This window comes from Emys orbicularis, chromosome 4 (assembly GCF_028017835.1).
Source record: "Emys orbicularis isolate rEmyOrb1 chromosome 4, rEmyOrb1.hap1, whole genome shotgun sequence".
Lineage (NCBI taxonomy): Eukaryota > Metazoa > Chordata > Testudines > Emydidae > Emys > Emys orbicularis.
In genome coordinates, this window is record NC_088686.1 from 72,586,274 (window position 1) to 72,605,735 (window position 19,462).

Sequence of the window (19,462 nt, forward strand, 5' to 3'; positions counted from 1 at the left end):
ACCGGCCTAGGAACAAGTCATGCATTTTCCTTTCTGTCACACGGTGGCGCTGGAGCGAGTGAAGGGCACGTGACTACCACTGCCCCGACAGGCGCGCGTTGTTTTGCCCATATTGCGTCAATCCGCGACATATGGAGGCGACGGAGTCGGAAAGGGCCCAACATCCGGGTCTTAGTTCCGCCGTGTTCTTTGCGCCCGGCGTCGCTGCGCTGGGGTGGAGCCAGCTGCGGGAAGCGGAAGCGGAGTCTGGTCCGTCCCACCCTTGATTACCGGTCGTGGTGTCACACGTGACCGAGCCGGGTGGTAGCGGAGGCAGCAGTGGGTCGCGAGCGCCCTTCGCCGCGGTCAGGATGTCGGGCAAGGACCGGATCGAGGTTTTCCCCTCGCGGATGTGAGTGACCCGCCCGGGCAGGGGCATCTGCCGGACTCCCTCCCTTGCCTGAGCCGGGTTCCCCTCCTGTCGCGGGCAGAGGCGGCTCCGGGGCTGGCGCAGTGACCGGGGAGGGAGCGGGCGGGCGGCGTCACGGTGGTAGCTACGGGCCAGTCAGGGAGCAGCAGGACCCCTGCTCGGAGCCGCGCCGCCGGGTAGCTGGGGGGAGCCCGCCCGTTTGCTTCGCCCAGCGGCCCTGCCCGTCGCTGCTTTGCCGATGGGATTCCGGGGGGTGGGAGCCACGTCGGCCCGAGCGTGGCGCTGTTCCCGGACCCCTACCCCAGGCCGCCCATCACGCTGCCCCGGGGAACGGCCCAGGCTCTGACACCAGGGCTGGGGATTTTACAGATTTCGGGTTTTGCTGTCTGGGTGCAGGGGCTGCAAGGCGCTGTGTGTGACTCGTCCCAGCTTTGTCACTCACAGGTTCCAAGGTCGGAAGGGACCGTTGTGATCATCTGGTCTGACCTTCTGTGTAACCCGGCCTAGGACTTCCCTGTGTCAATTCCTGTTTGAACTGGAGCTTGTCTTTTAGAAAAACATCTAGTCTTGATTACATCTGACTTGAGTTGTACAGGGCAGCTGGAAACTGGGGTCCCTGTATTTATTAGGAAAAGTGCACAGCGAGGAAGGGGTTTGTGACAACCACGATAGCTTGTAACATTTGACTTGGTTGGTGAGCCATTTACTCCCTGTTGAGTAAAACCTCAGCCTTGTTGAGACATGCCTGAACAACTGTAAGGGATTGATTTCCTGCAGAAATTGAAACTCTCAAATACCTGTGCTAAAGGTTTTGAACTGAGATCCTGCCTACTCCTATGAATGTCAAATTCTGCAAATTTGTGCCAGGATCTCCAAGCATCTAACACATTCCTGTAGTTCTCAGTCCAATACTGAAACCTCTCATCCTGAAGCATATCAGATGGAGAACCCTATAGCATACAATAGTTTGCTGTCTGGACACCAGCGGTTGTATCAACATAAGTTTCCATTACATCGTCTCCATCTTTTGTCAGTTCTGTCAGTAGCATTCCCTCCAAGTATCTTCAATGCATTTGCAATCTTTTTAATGAATCTATTCAATTGAGTATCATTGAGGAACTTACAAGCAAATGAGACTCTGTCTTGTACTGCTACATTAGTCTCCTACAAAACTCCATCATTAAAGCCAAAATTATAACTAGGTTCAAAAAATGGTTGAGAGTGCAACCCCAATGCATTGGTTGTCCTTAAGCCTCTGGGTGCCAGAAGCTGGGACTGGACAACAGGATGGATCACTTGATAATTGCCCTGTTCTGTTCATTCTTTCTGAAGCATCTTGCACTAGCTGCTGTCAGCAGACAGGATACTGGGCTAGATGGATCATGGGTCTGACCCAGTATGGCCATTCTTATGATTTAAAAAAATTGCCTGTGATGGAGAATCTTTTATGTTCTCTTTATGGAAACTGTTTCAGGAGATGAGCATATGACTAGTGCAGATGTGTCTGTAGTTCCCCATCTCTTACAGAGACAAGTGAATTATGAAATTCCAAACTAACTTCCCTTTGTCTCCTTATAACCAGAGCTCCAAGTAGTTTACTTTTTTGTAGTGTTTTTATTGAGCGGTACAAATTCCACTGAATGCTACAAACAAACAAAGGGAATCCTCAGAACCAGCAGTTTTCTGGGTTTAAAAAGCTTGGGCCACATTAAGATAGCTTCTATTTTATTCCCTTTGTTATGGCAATCCCTTTTAAAATATAAATCTTTAAAATTAAAGAAAAAACAGTCCATCACATAATGTACTGGGTTGCTCTAGAGTTGGTCTCTGCACACATTTTTTCTGTTAAACACAACAAAAAATACAGACTTCATAAACAGAGAGGTCACATTTTAAGCTTCCTGATTTTGCCCATGCTCTATTTGTATTTGTGGACTTGGGGGAGAATGAGCATGAAGACTGAGTTGTGAAACTAAATCAATTCTTCCTGGAGAAACCATCTCAGGATTGAGACTAGTAATGAGGCAATCAAGGCACCTCAGAAATTCAGTGACCATACAACTGGAGATTGAGGCCAGGTCTATGCTAGGAGTGCTTTGCCTGGCATAGGCAAAATAAGCTATTCCGGACAAAAGTGTAGTTTTTCCAGTATAACTGTATTTACACTAAGGACTCTTGCCAGCACAGCAATGTCTGTCACAAATCACAGCTTATCAGAGACTCTAGTGTAGAGCTGGCCTAAGCTTTTATACATAAAACTGATAAAGAACGGGACGGGGGACAGGAGAAGAATGTATTGGTTTTGCTTTTACTTGAAAGAGGATAGCTTTATTTAAGTTGGAAAATGAGGCCTGTGTTAGGGGCAAACTCTATGCTTGGTGTTAAATTCTGCCTTCATACATGGCTTTCCTTGACATTTACAGTCTTTGATATATAGCTGAGAATGGGGACATTCACTGAGATGCGCTTTTCCTTTAATTTCAGATAGAAATTAACAACGTCCCAGATATTGCAAGTGGGATATGTAGGGTTCACAGCTAATTGTGTTGACAGAGGAAGTCAACTAAATACAGTATAATCCCTATTCTCTGTAATTTTCCAGGTGCTGACAGCAAATGATTTGTCATGTAGTCAGATGTCTTTGACAAAGCATGGCATATGGCCATCATTACAGCAGAACACAAGACATTTGAAAGTTCGAGTTATGAAACTGCTGTCTTGTAATGTTTCTACTCAATAACTGTTCAGATTTCCAGGGTAGGAGCAACCCAACTTGGCCATGAGCAGGAGAGGGTCATTCTTAGTCTTGTATAAAATCGTGCTGATGGAGCTTCTGTCAGCATTAATACGTAGGTGGGTCCCAGCACATTATATTCCATCTTGATCTAAGTGGTCAGTTTGCAGTCTCTGCCTACATCTCCTTGTTGAAATTGAGAATAGCTGTGTGTGGTGTATGTGGTCCCGAGAGGTTCATTGTTTGTCTAGATATCTCCTTTTTCTATCGCTTGTCACTCCTGAAGCACAGATCACTAAACGTTCTGCAGATGTGGATGCAGGGACTCCCCAGGTTTAGAATAGGTGTGTATCTTCAACATACTTCCAGAAGAATACAACCAATTCTGAACTAGGGATATTTTGATAAAATTTGTTTTTTCTTTTGAAGTTCCATTATGCAAAGTGAAACATGACTAATCCCTAGGGGCCAGAGAGCAGAACACAAGGTCTTTCCATATAGTATTCTGAGTACAAATTGCTCTGGGAAGAAGGGTTAATGCTATGGGAAGGCATTTGAGAGTCTGGAGTTCTGGATTCTGTTCTTGACTCTGACTTGCATGAACTGAACTCCTCTGATTCAGTTTATCCTTATGTAAAACCGGGATAACATTCATCTTCCTCACAGTAGAATTGTCTTTTTAAAAGCACTTCTGAGATCCTTGATCAAAGTAGTGTGCAATATTAATATACAACAACTGAGGCATAACTGACTTTTTTTTTTTTTTTTTAATTTGAATAGCTGTTGTATTCCAGATCTTTTTAAAGGAGACCTCTGCTTAAGATAAAAAATGCATCCTATGTAGAAGGATTATTATACTTACATAGCAGAGCTTGAATTCATAGCTTCATTCGTTCAAGCTTCATTCATAGAAATGCAGAATCGTAGATGCTGGACACGAAGATAATCTATTAGGTTATCTGCCTTGTCTGGTTGCTGCTACTGAATTGTTCTCTTCACTTTGTTCACTAGTGCTCTTGTTCAGTTAAATTTTAAATGTCCTAAGTGATGGATCTTCCATGACATTTTTGTAGGGAGCCTATTAGGTAGGTGAATTTTTTTCCCACTGTTGTGAGCATTTTTGCAGTCTTTATAGTTGTCTAGAATAATATTTCATCCTGAAAATTATACCTTAGTTTGAGAGAGCGCGCTCTCTCTAAAAATGAGAGGTGACTTGACTGGGGTCTCAGCAGAGAAGTAAACTCAAAGCAACTCCTGTTAATAAATAAAGAGAAAAACCCTGCCTCTAATCTGTCTTTTCCTCAGTTGAACAGAATTTCTTACTCCATCTTGTTATTAGTGAAGTTTCGTATTGGCATAAATCTTTTCTACATCGAAGATGCTTGGTGAAGTCTTTTTTGTTCTAGCTGTTCTGGCTTTTTCTTGATGGTAAACAGGACTGTGTTTATTGCACACATGGAGTCTGTTAAATCTTGCTTGGACTAGAAAATGAGCCAGCCTTTGATAGTTAGACCTTGGAAAAAGCCAGTTGGTGCACGGCTGTGAAATCTCTGAACCTGTGTGAAATTCCAGGTATTCAGTTCTTCTAAAAAGCAGGCTTCCTTTTTATTCCCTGAATTACAATCTACTGTGAACATTCAGATAGCAGCTGTGTTAGTCTGTATCCGCAAAAAGAACAGGAGTACTTGTTGCACCTTAAAGACTAACAAATTTATTTGAGCATAAGCTTTCGTGGGCTACAGCCCACTTCATCAGATGCATAGAATGGAACACACAGAAAGAAGATATTTATACATACAGAGAACATGACAAGGTGGAAGTAGCCATGCCAACTGTAAGAGGCCAATCAATTGAGATGAGCTATCCTCAGCAGGAGGAAAAAAAACTTTTGAAGTGATAATCGAGATGACCCATAGAAGGTGTGAGGAGAACTTAACATGGGGAAATAGATTCAATTAGTGTAATGACCCACCCATTCCCAGTCTCTGTTTAAACCTAAGTTAATTGTATCTAATTTGCATATTAATTCAAGTTCAGCAGTCTCTCTTTGGAGTCTGTTTTTGAAGTTTTTTTTGTTAGTCTTTAAGGTGCCACAAGTACTCCTGTTCTTTTTGTGAACATTCAGAAGTTTCAGTGCAAGTTGGGTTCTTGTCTGTTTAGGAACTTATATGGCCCATGTTGCTGTAGTATCTCAGTGTCTCACAGACATGAATGAATTTATTGCCCCAACATGCCTGTGAGGTAGAGAAGTGTTATTATTTCTTACTTTATATATGTGGAACTGAGGTAAATGGAGATTAAGGCCATGTCTACTCTACCACTGTTGGCAAAACTTATGTCGCTCAGGGATATGAAGTTCTCCCACCAACATAGCTACTGCTGCTGCTTGCGGGTGGTTTAAATTTTAAATTTAATTTAATTTACAAATGGGAAAATGCACCACACCAAGTGGCTGCTTGTGGTCAAGGAGACCAAGAAGACTAACATGTCTTCAAATACTTCCTAATGTCTCCATCATTTTCCATGTGAGAAATGATTTTGCTTTCTCCTGATCCTTCTGAGTGACAGAAAAAAATCTGTATCTCTTTCCCTGCTTAATAGGGCTCAGACCATCATGAAGGCTCGTTTGAAAGGGGCCCAGACGGGTCGTAACCTCTTAAAGAAAAAATCTGATGCTCTGACTCTTCGATTCCGACAGATACTAAAGAAAATCATTGAGGTAGGTGAATTCAGTTTCTACCATGTCTGCCTTGCTCTGTTAGGAAATTATCTATGTTCTGTAAACCATGCATTTCCATAATGCTTCCATTGAGATCACTTTCACATCGGTTAGAATTTGGTGCAATTTTGCAGGTAACCTGCAGTCTGGTAAATAACACTGAAGTGGTTTTAGTTTTTCTATCTGAAGAAGCTGTGCAAGGGGCCTAAGGCTCTGTTTAGGAGTTTAAACCCCTCTTCTTCCTTCTCCAATCAGCCATAAACCCTGCTTCCTTCTGTCCCAGAGCTCCCTACAGGCTCTCCTGAATTTTAGAAAACTGGCCAGTCCTAGAATCGTAGAATATCAGGATTGGAAGGGACCTCAGGAGGTCATCTAGTCCAACCCCCTGCTCAAAGCAGGACCCATTCCCAACTAAATCATCCCAGCCAGGGCTTTGTCAAGCCTGACCTTAAAAACCTCTAAGGAAGGAGATTCCACCACCTCCCTTGGTAACCCATTCCAGTGCTTCACCCTCCTAGTGAAAAAGTTTGTCCTAATATCCAACCTAAACCTCCCCCACTGCAGCTTGAGACCATTACTCCTTGTTCTGTCATCAGGTACCACTGAGAACAGTCTAGATCCATCCTCTTTGGAACCCCCTTTCAGGTAGTTGAAAGCAGCTATCAAATCCCCCCTCATTCTTCTCTTCTGCAGACTAAACAATCCCAGTTCCCTCAGTCTCTCCTCATAAGTCATGTGTTCCAGCCCCCTAATCATTTTTGTTGCCCTCCGCTGGACTCTTTCCAATTTTTCCACATCCTTCTTGTTGTGTGGGGCCCAAAACTGGACACAGTATTCCAGATGAGGCCTCACCAATGTCTAATAGAGGGGAATGATCACGTCCCTCGATCTGCTGGCTATGCCCCTACTTATACAGCCCAAAATGCTGTTAGCCTTCTTGGCAACAAGGGCACACTGTTGACTCATATCCAGCTTCTCATCCACTGTAACCCCTAGGTCCTTTTCTGCAGAACTGCTTCCTAGCCATTCGGTCCCTAGTCTGTAACGGTGCATGGGATTCTTCCGTCCTAAGTGCAGGACTCTGCACTTATCCTTGTTGAACCTCATCCGTTCTGATGGTGTGAAGCATAACGAGACTGACTTTAACCTGCTTCCTTCCCTCTGTCTGGCTTGGGGAGGATGCTGTGGACCATCAGTATCAGCTGCTTGGTTAAACAAACTGCTAAGTAGGGACAGCAAGCTCTATCCAGCTTGATCTTATCCTTTTTCTGTAAAGGCACAGTGTTAATATGGGTTTATGTGCAATCTGCTGCAGTAGGAGCAAACCCAAGATTTAACCATGGTCAGGTGAAATGACAAATATAATCCGTGTTCAGCATCTACTCTTATAACTGAACTGTGTTCAGCATTGCATTAGCTACAATTGCTGCTGACATCCATGATTAGCAATGTTTCCATTTCATGGTGTAGATAAGGCCTCAGAAGTGTTTGTATCAGGTTTCCTGCAGACTCAGTAAGGCAGCAGTGCACTGGCTGATACTCAAATTTTTGGCTTCAATAGTTTTTGTAACTATCTGGGCTAGAAATGCTTAAGTCTTATCTGCGCTGAGAAGACTTGGAAAAAACAGATTTCCCGGTAGTTCAGCTGAATCACTGTAAGACGTTGTTGGAGCCCTCTTGTGCTGTGCCCATTTTTACGACCATGTTAAATCCTAGGATTCTCAGTTTACAATGATGTGGTGGCCTTTCAGGGGCATGCCATAAGCAGTCTTGCATTGTGTATCCATCTTAAAGATAAAAAGTCACCTTTATATTTAGTTTTTTGCGCTGCCTCCTTGGTGGGTGTTGGGAAACTTCCCCACAGTTGGGAAACTTCGAGACACAGGATTCTTCTTCATTTGTCTTTAACTAGGTACAGCAAACAGCTGCCGACCAGTAATGTCCCACCCTGAGGTGACTGCTTTTCAGCTGTAGGTTGAGTGATTTTTGTTAAGTTTTAAAATTGCATCTCTGTTCTCTTTATAGACTAAGATGTTAATGGGTGAGGTGATGAGAGAAGCTGCATTCTCACTTGCTGAGGCAAAATTTACGGCTGGAGACTTCAGGTGAGGACCACTGATTTGTACTGTACTGCTACATGGAGAATCCCCAGCTTTCCTTTCCCAGGAAGAGAGGACAACCAGCAGGCTGTAGGTTCCACTTTTAGGAGAAGAGTGGAAGAAAGGAAAGTTCTGTAGTAGATGCTGGGGAAGGGAAAGGAAGCCTCATGATACATTGGGTACCATCAATCAAGGGTGGGAGCATAAGGTGGGTAAAGGAGAGAAACAGTTTGTGCTGAGGAAATATTCATCATTTTGGAAGTCAAACAAGCACATCAGCTGGTAGAAGCAGCTTTCAGCTAAGTGTAAGTGTAAATCCTCAGTTGAGCCAGTGGTTGCTTCTGCAGCTTGGAATTTAAAGTGTAGGGAAATGGGAAAGTGTAACAGAAGGCTGGTCTAGTTTTCCGTTTTGCTCTGTATTGCTGAGTTGTAGAGGCAGATTCTCCTTTTTCATGGTTTCATCACCTCTCAGTAACTCCCAGGGAGATCTACCATGCTGATGACATGAGGTCCTATGCTGATGACTGTCTAGGGCAGTGGTCTCCAACCTTTTTACACCCAAAATCACTTTTTGAATTTAAGGAAAACCCAGGATCTACCCCGCCCCACTCACTCCCCCCCTTCCTAACTGTCAGAGTGATTAAGCACTGGAATAAATTGCCTAGGGAGGTTGTGGAATCTCCATCATTGGAGATTTTTAAGAGCAGGTTAGACAAACAGCTATAAGGAATGGTCTAGATTATACTTGTCCTGCCATGAGTGCAGGGGACTGGACTAGATGATCTCTCGAAGTCCCTTCCAGTTCTATGATTCTATGCACAGTCACACAAAATCCAACTTAATGCTGGAACCTTGACCCAGATTTCACGTTTTTTTGAGTTCTTGTGTAAATTAGAGCCATAATATTACTAGAATACTTTTGTGTGGTTTTCTGCCAGATAACGGTTTTCAGGAATTGATTTGAGGTTGGAAAGAGCCTTGGTGGGCCAGGTGTGCAATGTGCATTCTAGATACTCAGCCTCTTTACATTTACGAACAGATGCAGTCTCCGCACTTAGTTTCATAGCTCTTTTGTGTTACCTTTTGATTTCTATGTAAAAGTTTGCTTCATTGAACTGTTAGTGTGGGTGAGCTAATCTTCAGAAAACTCCGTGCCAGAGTTGGAGACTTGTTCCATGAATCCTCGAAGCAGTTTGACTGCTGCTTAACCCTGGCACACAATGATGAATTCATGATTCGATTTTACCCAATTAAGGTGCATTTTCTTCTCTTCAGTACCACTGTGATCCAGAACGTGAACAAAGCTCAAGTCAAGATCAGAGCTAAGAAAGACAACGTAGCAGGTGACTATCTCCCCACCTTAGCAAAGTACAAGTATGTCACAGGCCCATTTATGTTTCCTGGAAAATACACAGATGGTTTGTAAACAGAATGTATGTCTCCTCTTCTGCATTTCTCTTCTCCCCTCCTTTTATTACTAGGGACATTCTCATGTGAAAATAAGAACTTGGTGGACTACAAATTCATTTGGTCTCCATGGGGAGAGGGATACAAATTCATTTGGGGGGGGAGGGATAGCTCAGTGGTTTGAGCATTGGCCTGCTAAACCCAGGGTTGTGAGTTCAATCCTTGAGGGGGCCACTTGGGGATCTGGGGCAAAATCAGTACTTGGTCCTGCTAGTGAAGGCAGGGGGCTGGACTCGATGACCTTTCAAGGTCCCTTCCAGTTCTAGGAGATGGGATATCTCCATTTAAAAAAAAAAAAAAAAGTTACAATAAGAGATTTTGCAGTCAGGGAAATGGGATTACGTCATTTAGTCCACTTTTGCAGGTGCCAGGCATAGTTTTCCACTGTAGCCTATTCTTCAGAACTTTGTCGAGTCCAGTTTTAATGTCTTAAGCAGTGGGGCTTCCACTGCTTTCCTCAGGCCAGCTACACCATGTTCTAGTAGATATCTCCTGTGTGGAAGCTTTTTAGTATATGCAGCTCTAACTTTTGTTTGATTTCATCCTGTTATTCCTAGTTATACAACCTAGACCACACTGAACAGTTCCTTTCAAATACTTGTGCAAATATATTCCCCTCAGACATCACTTAACCCGACTACACACATTATGTAGGATCTTTTGATGTTTCCTCAGATCATTTTCTCAAACCACTTAATTTTTGCTCCTCTTCTCTATGCTTCCTCTAACTTATGAACATATTTTTAGTATCTCATCAGCTGTATGAAGGACTTATCACCAGTTTGTTTTGTAACCTGCTTTTGTATACAACCCTTAAAATCTCATTGGCTGTTTTTGCTGCTGTATTCCATTATGGACAGAAGAATGACCATACTGGGTCAGACCAATGGTCCATGTAGCCCAATATCGTGTTTTCTGATGGGGGGCCAGTGCCAGATGCTTCGGAGGGAATGAACAAAACAGAGCAATTTCGAGTGATCCGGTCCCTGTCGTCCAATCCCAACTTCTGGCATTTGGAGATTGAGGGACACCCAGAAGATGGGATTGTGTCCCCGACTATCTTAGCCATTGGTGGACCTATTAGCCATCTTCCATGAACTTCTCTAATTCTTTTTTGAACCAGCTTATTAATTTTGGCCTTCACAACATCCCATGGCAATGAGTTCCATGGGTTAACTATGCACAGTGTGAAGAAATAAACCTGCTGCCTATTAATTTCATTGAGGGACCCCTAGTTCTTGTGTTATGTGAAGGAGTAAATAACACTTTCCTCTTCACGAACTTGTATTTTATCCCTCTTAAATCTCTTTAAGCATCACTGCTTCCAGATGTCTCAGAATATCCTCAGTTATACTGTGTGTGCATGTTCACCACTTCACAATAATCGGCTGCACCCCAAATGCAGGATTCTGCCTTCAGAAAGGGAAGAAGGATCTATAAATCCAGTCCCTCACCTTGCCTAAATGAATGAGAGTACATAAACTGCTGTGTGGTCAACTTTTGACGATCAGACAATGCATAACTATTGGGGCGGGGTGTGTGTGTGTGTCCTGGACTCTAAAGATACATGGTTATGCCAGAAAATTCCATGCAAAGTGCTAACACAATACATTAGTTACACTGAAAAATTGCCACTCAGAGTCAGGAAACATTATAAAGTTGAATGCTCAGCACATACCTTAAAACATGGTTCACTTTTTATCAACATAATCAAATAATATCAAACTGAATCTACATACCTGAATTTCTAATGCAACTTCTGGGATTTGTGTTTTTAAGACACATTCTACAGCGATGTACTATGGACTCTGCTTATCATAATCTCACTGTTTGTGTTGACCCGTTGTTTCATTTGTACTTATATTGTCAGCTCTTTGGGTCAGAAATCATTTTATGTTTGTGTGGTGCCTAGCACAATGTGATGTGTGGTGCCTAGCACAATGTGGTGTCTGGGGCCTCTGGAGGCTACTTTAAGACAAATAATAAATCCTACTATAAATCCAAATTCTTAAATTGAAATGCTTGTCTTTAGAACTACTAGACTGATTTTCTTCAAATAGCTATATGCTGGGTCTCAATGAGATCGAAAAATAATACAAGTTTGCAATTTCTATTTTCAGTCATTTGAGTTACCTTTGCTCGCAATTTCTGACTGGACGATCAAGAAGAAAATCGTAGCTTTTCATATGCAAGTGTCTAAGCCAAGTTGGTTCAAACTTTTTTTTTTTTTAAATTGACTTCTAGTTGAAGGAGCATGGAGAGCTCCAGCTCCCAAAGAATTTAATGTTAGGAGCAATTATGGGAGAAGGAAGAGGCTAGAATTGAAATTGAAATAACATTAGCTATATCATGTTCTGCCTTTGTAAAAAAAATAATACTGTAGTCTGAGAACCAAATAAAACATTCAGTGATTCTTACACAAACTCTTGTGTGTCTTTAACAGGTGTAACCATACCAGTGTTTGAGCATTACCAAGAAGGAGGGGACAGTAAGTACAAAATGAATCTTTTATGTCTTCGGGTGCTTGTGAAAAATACCTGGGTGTCCTGGAAACCCTTTATCAGTGAAACCCTGACAGCACAGGAACTGATAATTCAAGCTTTCTCCATGTTGCTCTGCCAACGCTGACCTGCAGGGGTTGCCTTCGGTGCCAGAGGGGAGTGTAGCTTTGGTCGTCACTAAATCTTTGGTCTGTATACTGAAATTTCTAATAGGAGGTTGCTCCTGATGCACAGACACCTATCTGCAAGCGAGTAGGTGGGATTAGCAGACTTTATAGACCACTGAACAGCCATCCAACAGTAATGATGGTCAATAACTACTAATGTTTTCTAGAGTAGAACTGCTGACAGAGGTGAAGGATTCAGCATTCCATTAGCAGTCCCATAAGCATCCCTGTACTTGTGGTGCTCTGGCAATTTTGTTGAGAGGCTTCATTCTTGCTAATGCCACTACTGTTTGATGGGTTATTTCAGGTTATGAGTTGACTGGCTTAGCTAGAGGTGGGGAGCAGCTGGCAAAACTGAAGAGGAACTATGCCAAAGCAGTGGAGCTGCTTGTAGAACTGGCCTCGCTCCAGGTAGGTGGGAGCAGAAGACGAGCTAAAGGGGTTCTGGTTTCTCTCAATTGTTCGATGGACAGTCTTGGTGGCTAAGGGATGTAGTAACCCCTTGATCTCTGAGCTGTGTGTGTGGAGACCAAAGGGCTGCAGTTTTCCCACTATACTACACTTCTTTTTCAGTCTGTCTTCTCTCATCGGGGTCTTGAGCTTCTTTCCTTTTTCTACCCTACCTCTCCCACACCTGCAGCTGTTGCTGGCAGGCACAGACACTGATTGCATGTTAATCTCTCCCGTGGATCCGCTTGGTCTTCTGCAGCCTCTCCTGAAAATGTGTGAGAAAGAGACTGAATGGCTGCTTTAGCTACTCACAAGTATAGCTCTGCAGGGGCCTTTTTGTGGCCAGTTTTCTCACTGTTATTTTGAACTCTTAAGATGCCTGGCTAGTAAGTGCCCCCCTTTCGGTTACTGACATGTGTAACACTAAGTTAGTTACAGCAAATATTTAGTCACAGCGTACAAACCTGATGTCCATGAGAATGTACCTGTTTGCACAAAAGCAGGGCAGAGTTTAGCCTTTAAAGCAAGCATGCTTGGCTCCCTGAAGCCATCTACGCTTGTTGGATGGTAAAAATACTGACTCATTTGGTTTTGTATTATTTAATCTCACTTTGTCATAGACTTCATTTGTCACGCTGGATGAAGCTATTAAGATAACGAACCGTCGTGTGAATGCTATTGAACATGGTGAGTGAGTTGGAGCCTTTCCTCTTTAAGACACTTAACTGATTTTGAGCCTCCTTAGGAGATGAAGAGCAGCGTAGAGTCCTGGCAACTGTCGCTCTTTGTTGGTCTGCTTTGCTGTTATGGGGATTTCTACCATGATCAAGAGTTGCTATAACAATATTACGTAGGTGGAGAATAAACCAGGAACTATACTGTAAATAAAAATGCCAGTGTGGATTAGACAGGTTGCAAGTCTTGCAAGGACTAGATGAGAGGGAGCTGTACTGTAGTCCATAGAGCGTTTGCTGGTGCTCCATGGATACCTGTCTAGCCACGCGATCCTGACTCTCCCCCTTGTTTTCAGACATTACATTGCATTGAGATGTACGAATATTACCTTTGTCATTTTTCCATATAAGCGATTGCTTTTATTGTCATAGGGATGTTAAGAGATTTTGAATGGGGTGGGAATGGGAGGTGGTCAGTCATAGATCCTAGTGAGATCCCTTTCGTGGCTCCCCCCATTGAGACTTCAGTGAGTGGAATCCAAGCATCTGTGCTTTGGCTCTCCTGGGGTGTGTTAAGCTTCTGGACCTTGAACGGATCCTGGGGTCCTTGGGCACATATCTTATGTTTAGCATCCCCCTTCTGAGTGTTGGAACCCGCTGTCCAACTGTCTCGCCCTGCTGGGCACAGCGCTGACCCTTCAGACTCCCCAGTACTCAAACAGCCCCCCCTCCCAGAACTCCACCCAACAGGTGTGAAGCTTCTGGTTTACAGTTTAACTCTCTCCAGGGTACGCAGTAGTTGTGAAGCAGTCAACACTCCCTCACTTTGTTCAGTCTGTCAACTTTATGCTCTTTATATTTAATCATGTAAAGCACAGGACAGTACAGATCACACAAAACAATAAAACCTTCTTAAACAATGTCCTCACTAGCTCACCCTTCCCTTGGGAGATCTGTGTTCCATCTGTCAGCAGGCAGAGTCTTTCACCCCCTTGCCTAGCCTGCCCCTGCAGCCCTTCATGTTACTCTGGTGCAAAATGGCTTTTACCACCCCCCCCTCTGAGATCCCAGCAGGAGTCTGTGAAGAGTATCACCTGTTTCCTTTGTTCTGCCTCTTGGTGATTATTTTATTACTCAAAAAGAACAGGAGTACTTGTGGCACCTTAGAGACTAACAAATTTATAGTACTCCTGTTCTTTTTGCGGATACAGACTAACACGGCTGCTACTCTGAAACCTATTTTATTACTGCCAGCTGCTTTTCAAACAAGGGTCCTTGCCTGGTCCTCCATGTTGAGCTGCGGGGCTCTGCATAGCTCAAGTAGTTGGTTTTTCATCAGCTGTTCAAAATTCATTCCCCCCCGCCCCCCGGTCTCTCTTCACTATTCCTTTCCTGAAAAACCTGAGACTTTTCTCCCTGCTTTTCCCTTCTACAGTATTTGCCTTCACTGTTGTGGCACTTATAGCAATTCACACCATCACATTGTCACCAGATATGTCAGTCAGCACAATTGTCTCATGGACGTTTTTCCTCCCATTACCAATTACTTTGTTACCATGCTCTGAGGAATTTTGAGAATTCCTTATGCAGGAAAGAGAAGACTCTGGAGTTATGATTGGGCTACAACTATCATTAAAGTAATTTTAATGACTTGCTTTGTCTCCACTTCCTTCTGGTAAATATCTCGGATGTACAGGGTAATGAGTGCTGTAGAAAAGCTTAAGGTAGATTGTGCTTCTCCTAGGAAAGACATGTCTTCAAACACAATTTCATATCCTCCATGCCAGTGCATAACTCCTATCTCTCATTTGCCTTTGGTGTCATCCTTGGCTCTGAACTCCTTGTCCTTCCTGTTCCTGATGGTGGCAAATCTGTCTTTTGCCATTCTGCTGTGTTGCCTGTATACAACCCTGCTGCAGGTCCCTCTACTAAGCCATCCAGTTTTAACCTCCTGCCACTTAGATTATTTCAAAGACCTCCTCAAGACCCAGCTCTTCAGACTTCTTTTGCCTTTTCAGATATACAAAGAAGCATGACGTTGAACTCCATCCTCAACTCCTTTGCTGCACTGCTTACTTCAGGATTCAATTCTAAATTGTCCCCCTTGTTAAGCAATGCAGCTTTCCATGGACTTGCTCCATCAAACTTAGAGGTCATGTCTTTTCTTCCCCTCAGTACTCACTCACTTCACTCATTTAGCAGTGGCCTCCTCCCTGGTCTTCCAAACAAGCTTGACACTGTTTGTGAGAGAGCCTTCTCCTTTGCAGATCCTATTGTTGGCAGTAGTCTTTCAGAATTGACTAGCTCTCATGTCAAAGCTGTGCTGAAAATGTCATCTCCTGCTCTTGTCCTTATGACTGAATTTAATTTGCCATACCATGCTGCTGCACCACATACTGTCTGACATTGCATCTGTTGGCATACAATTTGTATGAAAGATATTGTGCAACACTTAAATTTATAGCACCCTTCATCCAGAAAGGAGTCCAAAGCATTTTATAAACTAGGGATCTTATCATGCACAACTTAAACATGGCACTGCAAAGTTTAACTTTGCGCAACGGTGCTATGCAACCATTCAGGATAGGAAGTAGTGGGTAGAAAAGTCACATCCAACAAACTGGTGAAAGAACCTGTGGTAGAAGAACATATGGCAGAAAAATAGTTTCTAAAATTGAAATTTGGCCAATACACTGGGGTTAAGACCTTCATTGTTATGGAAATGGCCTGGGACTTTGACCTCCAAGAGTTCAGGACGGTAGTGGTCAAAGATCTTGTTACATCTTATCCAAGAGAGAACACCTATGGCAGCACAGTACTCCACTCTCAGGGATATTGGTTCCGTACCTACAGAAGTGGGATGGTCTTGCAGGCCTCCCGTGTGAGGGCTGACACCAGGCCTGGCCTGGCCTTTTTCAGCCTCATCTGAGGAGATCACAGTATAAGATTGTATGGATGTAGAAAGAAAGCAAATCATTGTCTCATTATTGTAGAACAAGGACGTGAAGCTGTGGAATGAAAAGTTTGTTGGACATGGGGGAAAAAAGTTGTCCACAAAAAAAAACTTACCGATTTCACTATTTAGTTCTCCCCATTCAACCTCCATTGGAAGCCAGTGCAAGCTGGCTCCGTTGAATTATTGGTGCAGGTTATGAAATGCTGAGCCCTGTTAAAGAAAAGTGTGTTGTTGGTTACTCGCTCTTAATGAAACACTGCAGTTTTCTGTCAAAATAAGGGAGGCATTTAAACTCTCTCAGACAAGCAGATCACTGGGCTGACTTTGAATGTATGTGATCTCTCCTCACTGTACAGGCGGTGTTTGCATGATTAATATGGTAGTGATTATTCGTATGTCTTAGTGATTATTCCCAGGATTGAGCGCACACTGTCCTACATCATCACGGAGCTGGATGAGAGAGAGCGAGAGGAGTTCTACAGGTAAGTGATGTGAATGGAGGAGGTTGTGCTGGCCCCCTCCCTTTCTTCTCACAAACTGACTCTCTTGAGACACAGAAATAGTGATGGGGTAGAGGAGGAGAACTGTGCAGTAGGCTAAACTATTGATGTTCTGCTTTTAGAAACTATCCAGTGCTGTCCAAGCACAGGTTCACAGCCACTTCCCTCCTAGAGGGGAGTAAACCTCAGCCACTATGCTGTGCGGTCCTTGACACCCTGTGCAGAGGCCTTTGGAGGGAATGGTGGAGCACTGCAGTGCATGCTGAATGTCCTTCTTTAAGTACCTGTTCTGTAGATCTAGTTCCCCTCTCCTCTCAGATGCCATGGGAGTTTGTTGCTCTTGGCCACCCTCCCTAGCTGGTGTGGCTGCTCCTGTGTATGCTGTTTCCAGAGCCTTGACAAGAGAACTGATGGAGCCACTAAAATCAAACCTTAAGCAAAATGGGGCTTTCCTTGCTTCCAGCTGACAGAAACAGAGCAGGTGCGGGTGTGATTCTTTCAAAAAGATAGTCTGGTGAAAACTTTAAAAAACACTTCCTAACATTTTCCCTTGAGAGTAATTGCTGTAGGTGCCACAAGGATGTGATGCAATCACAATGGGGGGTGGGGGAGAAATGGCCTGTGCAATTGTGAATGGGGGAGTGGAGGTTGATCCACACTCTGCTTTTGTGCTATTAGATGTGTTCACCACACAAAAGTGTGTAAACCCTCTCATTTAAGGGACCAAGATGCAAACTAGAAAAATACTGGTCGAGTGTTTTTGATGTATGATTCTGCAAACTTTCAAGGGCTGTGGTGAGAGAATCTTGGGAAGGTCAAGCTTAATGTGGGAGGACATTAGTACCAGGTTAAAGGAGGCACGGCTAAACATGAACATCTTTCTGTCCTATGTGAAATTCAGATTGAAGGAATCTGGCTCGTCCATCTATTGTACTCATTTCTATTTACTTTTGTTTGGCATTAAGCTTTCTCAAATAACGAACTTCTAAAAAGGCTCTACCTGTCTCATGCTTGCTCTTTCTGGATTTCTGTTCCTTTGCACCTTTATTCTTTCCTTGTGCTGACTTGTTCTCCCATGAATCCCAACAGGTGTCGTGGATAGATTTTTCTCCAGTCACTGTGGGAGGGTTCAGAGGTTCTCCAAGCCACATCCCAATCAGTCCACTCTTTCGGTGGCACAGGGATGGCCTACTCTTTGTGGGGTAATAAGACTCTTGTTAAGCTGAATCTGTAATTGTGGGTGTAGTCCTGGGCTTTGTGCCATGGGAAGGAAATTGCCTGTTAGAGGCAGGTGACCTGGTGCCAAGAAGCTCTAGTTTGAGGAAAGGTTAAAAGAACCTGGTCTCTTTCTTGCTGGGGGGAATTTTTTTTTTGTAAGAGGTTTTAAGGTTGTAATTGTGGCTTAAAAAATTGGAGGGTAGCTGAAGCCAGTTGCTCAGTTCAGAGCTAAGGTTCAAGCTAAGAATAGGAAAGTAAGGAGTAAACTCTATGCAGGTTGAACTAGTTCACTCCAGAGTAACATGCCTATAGAATGCCAAGTGTATACAGGTCAGGTGCCTCTTTTGCTGGAGTAGGAATTGAGGGATCTTCAGACAAGATCGATTTTTTTTTTTTTTTTTTTTTTTTTAAACAGGTCAGCATATGGGGCCCAGAGAGCATCTTGTTGTACCTACATAACCTAACATACAAATGTATTGCATCAGCTGCCTTTCCCAGAGGACTGATGGAAAAGCCAAGCTGTTGGAGCACATCTTAATTTCTTACAAAGAGGCACCATCAATGCAGACATTAAATATCACCCCAATTCTCTCACTGCAGGTTAAAGAAGATCCAGGAGAAGAAAAAAATATTGAAAGAAAAGAATGAGAGAGAGCGGGCCTTACGGAAAGCTGCTGGGGCGGAACATGAACCTGCCAATCTCTTAGCAGAAGAGAAGGATGAAGACCTCCTCTTTGAGTAGCTCTGTTGGAGGGGGAGACCCAGAGGGCAGTGTGTTAACTGATGTAATTCTGGACGTGCTTTCTGGATACTTGTGGCTCTTCATTTGGTGTATTAGCCTGTGAGCTCCATTGGTTGTGGTTTTTCCCAAGATGAGAACTCTGGGAGCTTTTTTTGGTGGGGTGTGGAAGCAGAAAAAGGAGACTAGCAGGAGTCTGGTCTCTTTGGCAGTAGCAAGACCCTCTCCCTTACACCAATCTACCACCATCTGTTTGGCTACTGAATCTGTACTGCTGTTGATTAAGGATGTATTTATAGCAATCATACCCTCCTTTCTCTCCTTCCTACCTTTAAAACAGTGGAAAACACTCCTTGTAAGGGAGGGAAAAAAACCTATGTGCATGTTAACAGGTGAAAGTAGGTGTTGCTACAATTAACTTGCAAACTATTAATGATAGAAAAGCTGGATTGTTCAGGCTAACCTTGTTGCAGAAATCCACACTTATTACCACTTGCCTGGAAGACATCTTCCATTTTGTGTAACTGTGGGAGAAAATTAATGTCTGTGCTGTATGATAGTAAATTAATTTTAAATGTTACTGTCTGGTGTCCACTCTAAGGTTTTGCTAAGTAGGAGACAAAGTTGCTACTTTCACGACCCTGGAAACTGTGGCATAGCGGGCTCAGTAACAATGCAAGCTTTGCCCGTAGCAAATGTACCTTAATCCTGAACCAGAGGGGACCACTTCCCGTGCTGTCTCCATGCCCACTGAATCCTTTGCTTCTCTCCTGAGGTGATCATGAAGGGGGATAAGTGCTGTGGATCACATTAGAGTGTAACCTTGACT

At 43.5% G+C, this 19,462-nt stretch overlaps 1 protein-coding gene across 1 annotated transcript; it reads left to right on the forward strand.

Annotated features, from left to right (window-relative positions):
• Positions 1-217: 217 nt before the first annotated feature.
• Positions 218-19,213, forward strand: ATP6V1D (ATPase H+ transporting V1 subunit D). Its single transcript, XM_065402409.1, has 9 exons — positions 218-391; positions 5,745-5,862; positions 7,888-7,967; positions 9,237-9,304; positions 11,872-11,916; positions 12,404-12,507; positions 13,167-13,233; positions 16,580-16,658; positions 18,495-19,213. Exons 1-9 carry the CDS (start codon positions 351-353, stop codon positions 18,634-18,636), a joined length of 744 nt encoding a protein of 247 aa, XP_065258481.1. The 5' UTR covers positions 218-350; the 3' UTR covers positions 18,637-19,213.
• The last annotated feature ends 249 nt before the right edge of the window (positions 19,214-19,462 follow it).

What these genes read in the sequence shown, in the direction of transcription:
- ATP6V1D (XM_065402409.1), top strand. Translation starts at nt 351, where the DNA reads ATGTCGGGCAAGGACCGGATCGAGGTTTTCCCCTCGCGGAT. An exon ending in GAGGTTTTCCCCTCGCGGAT is followed by an intron (nt 392 to 5,744) that starts GTGAGTGACCCG and finishes CCTGCTTAATAG; the next exon opens with GGCTCAGACCATCATGAAGG. An exon ending in TAGAACTGGCCTCGCTCCAG is followed by an intron (nt 12,508 to 13,166) that starts GTAGGTGGGAGC and finishes ACTTTGTCATAG; the next exon opens with ACTTCATTTGTCACGCTGGA.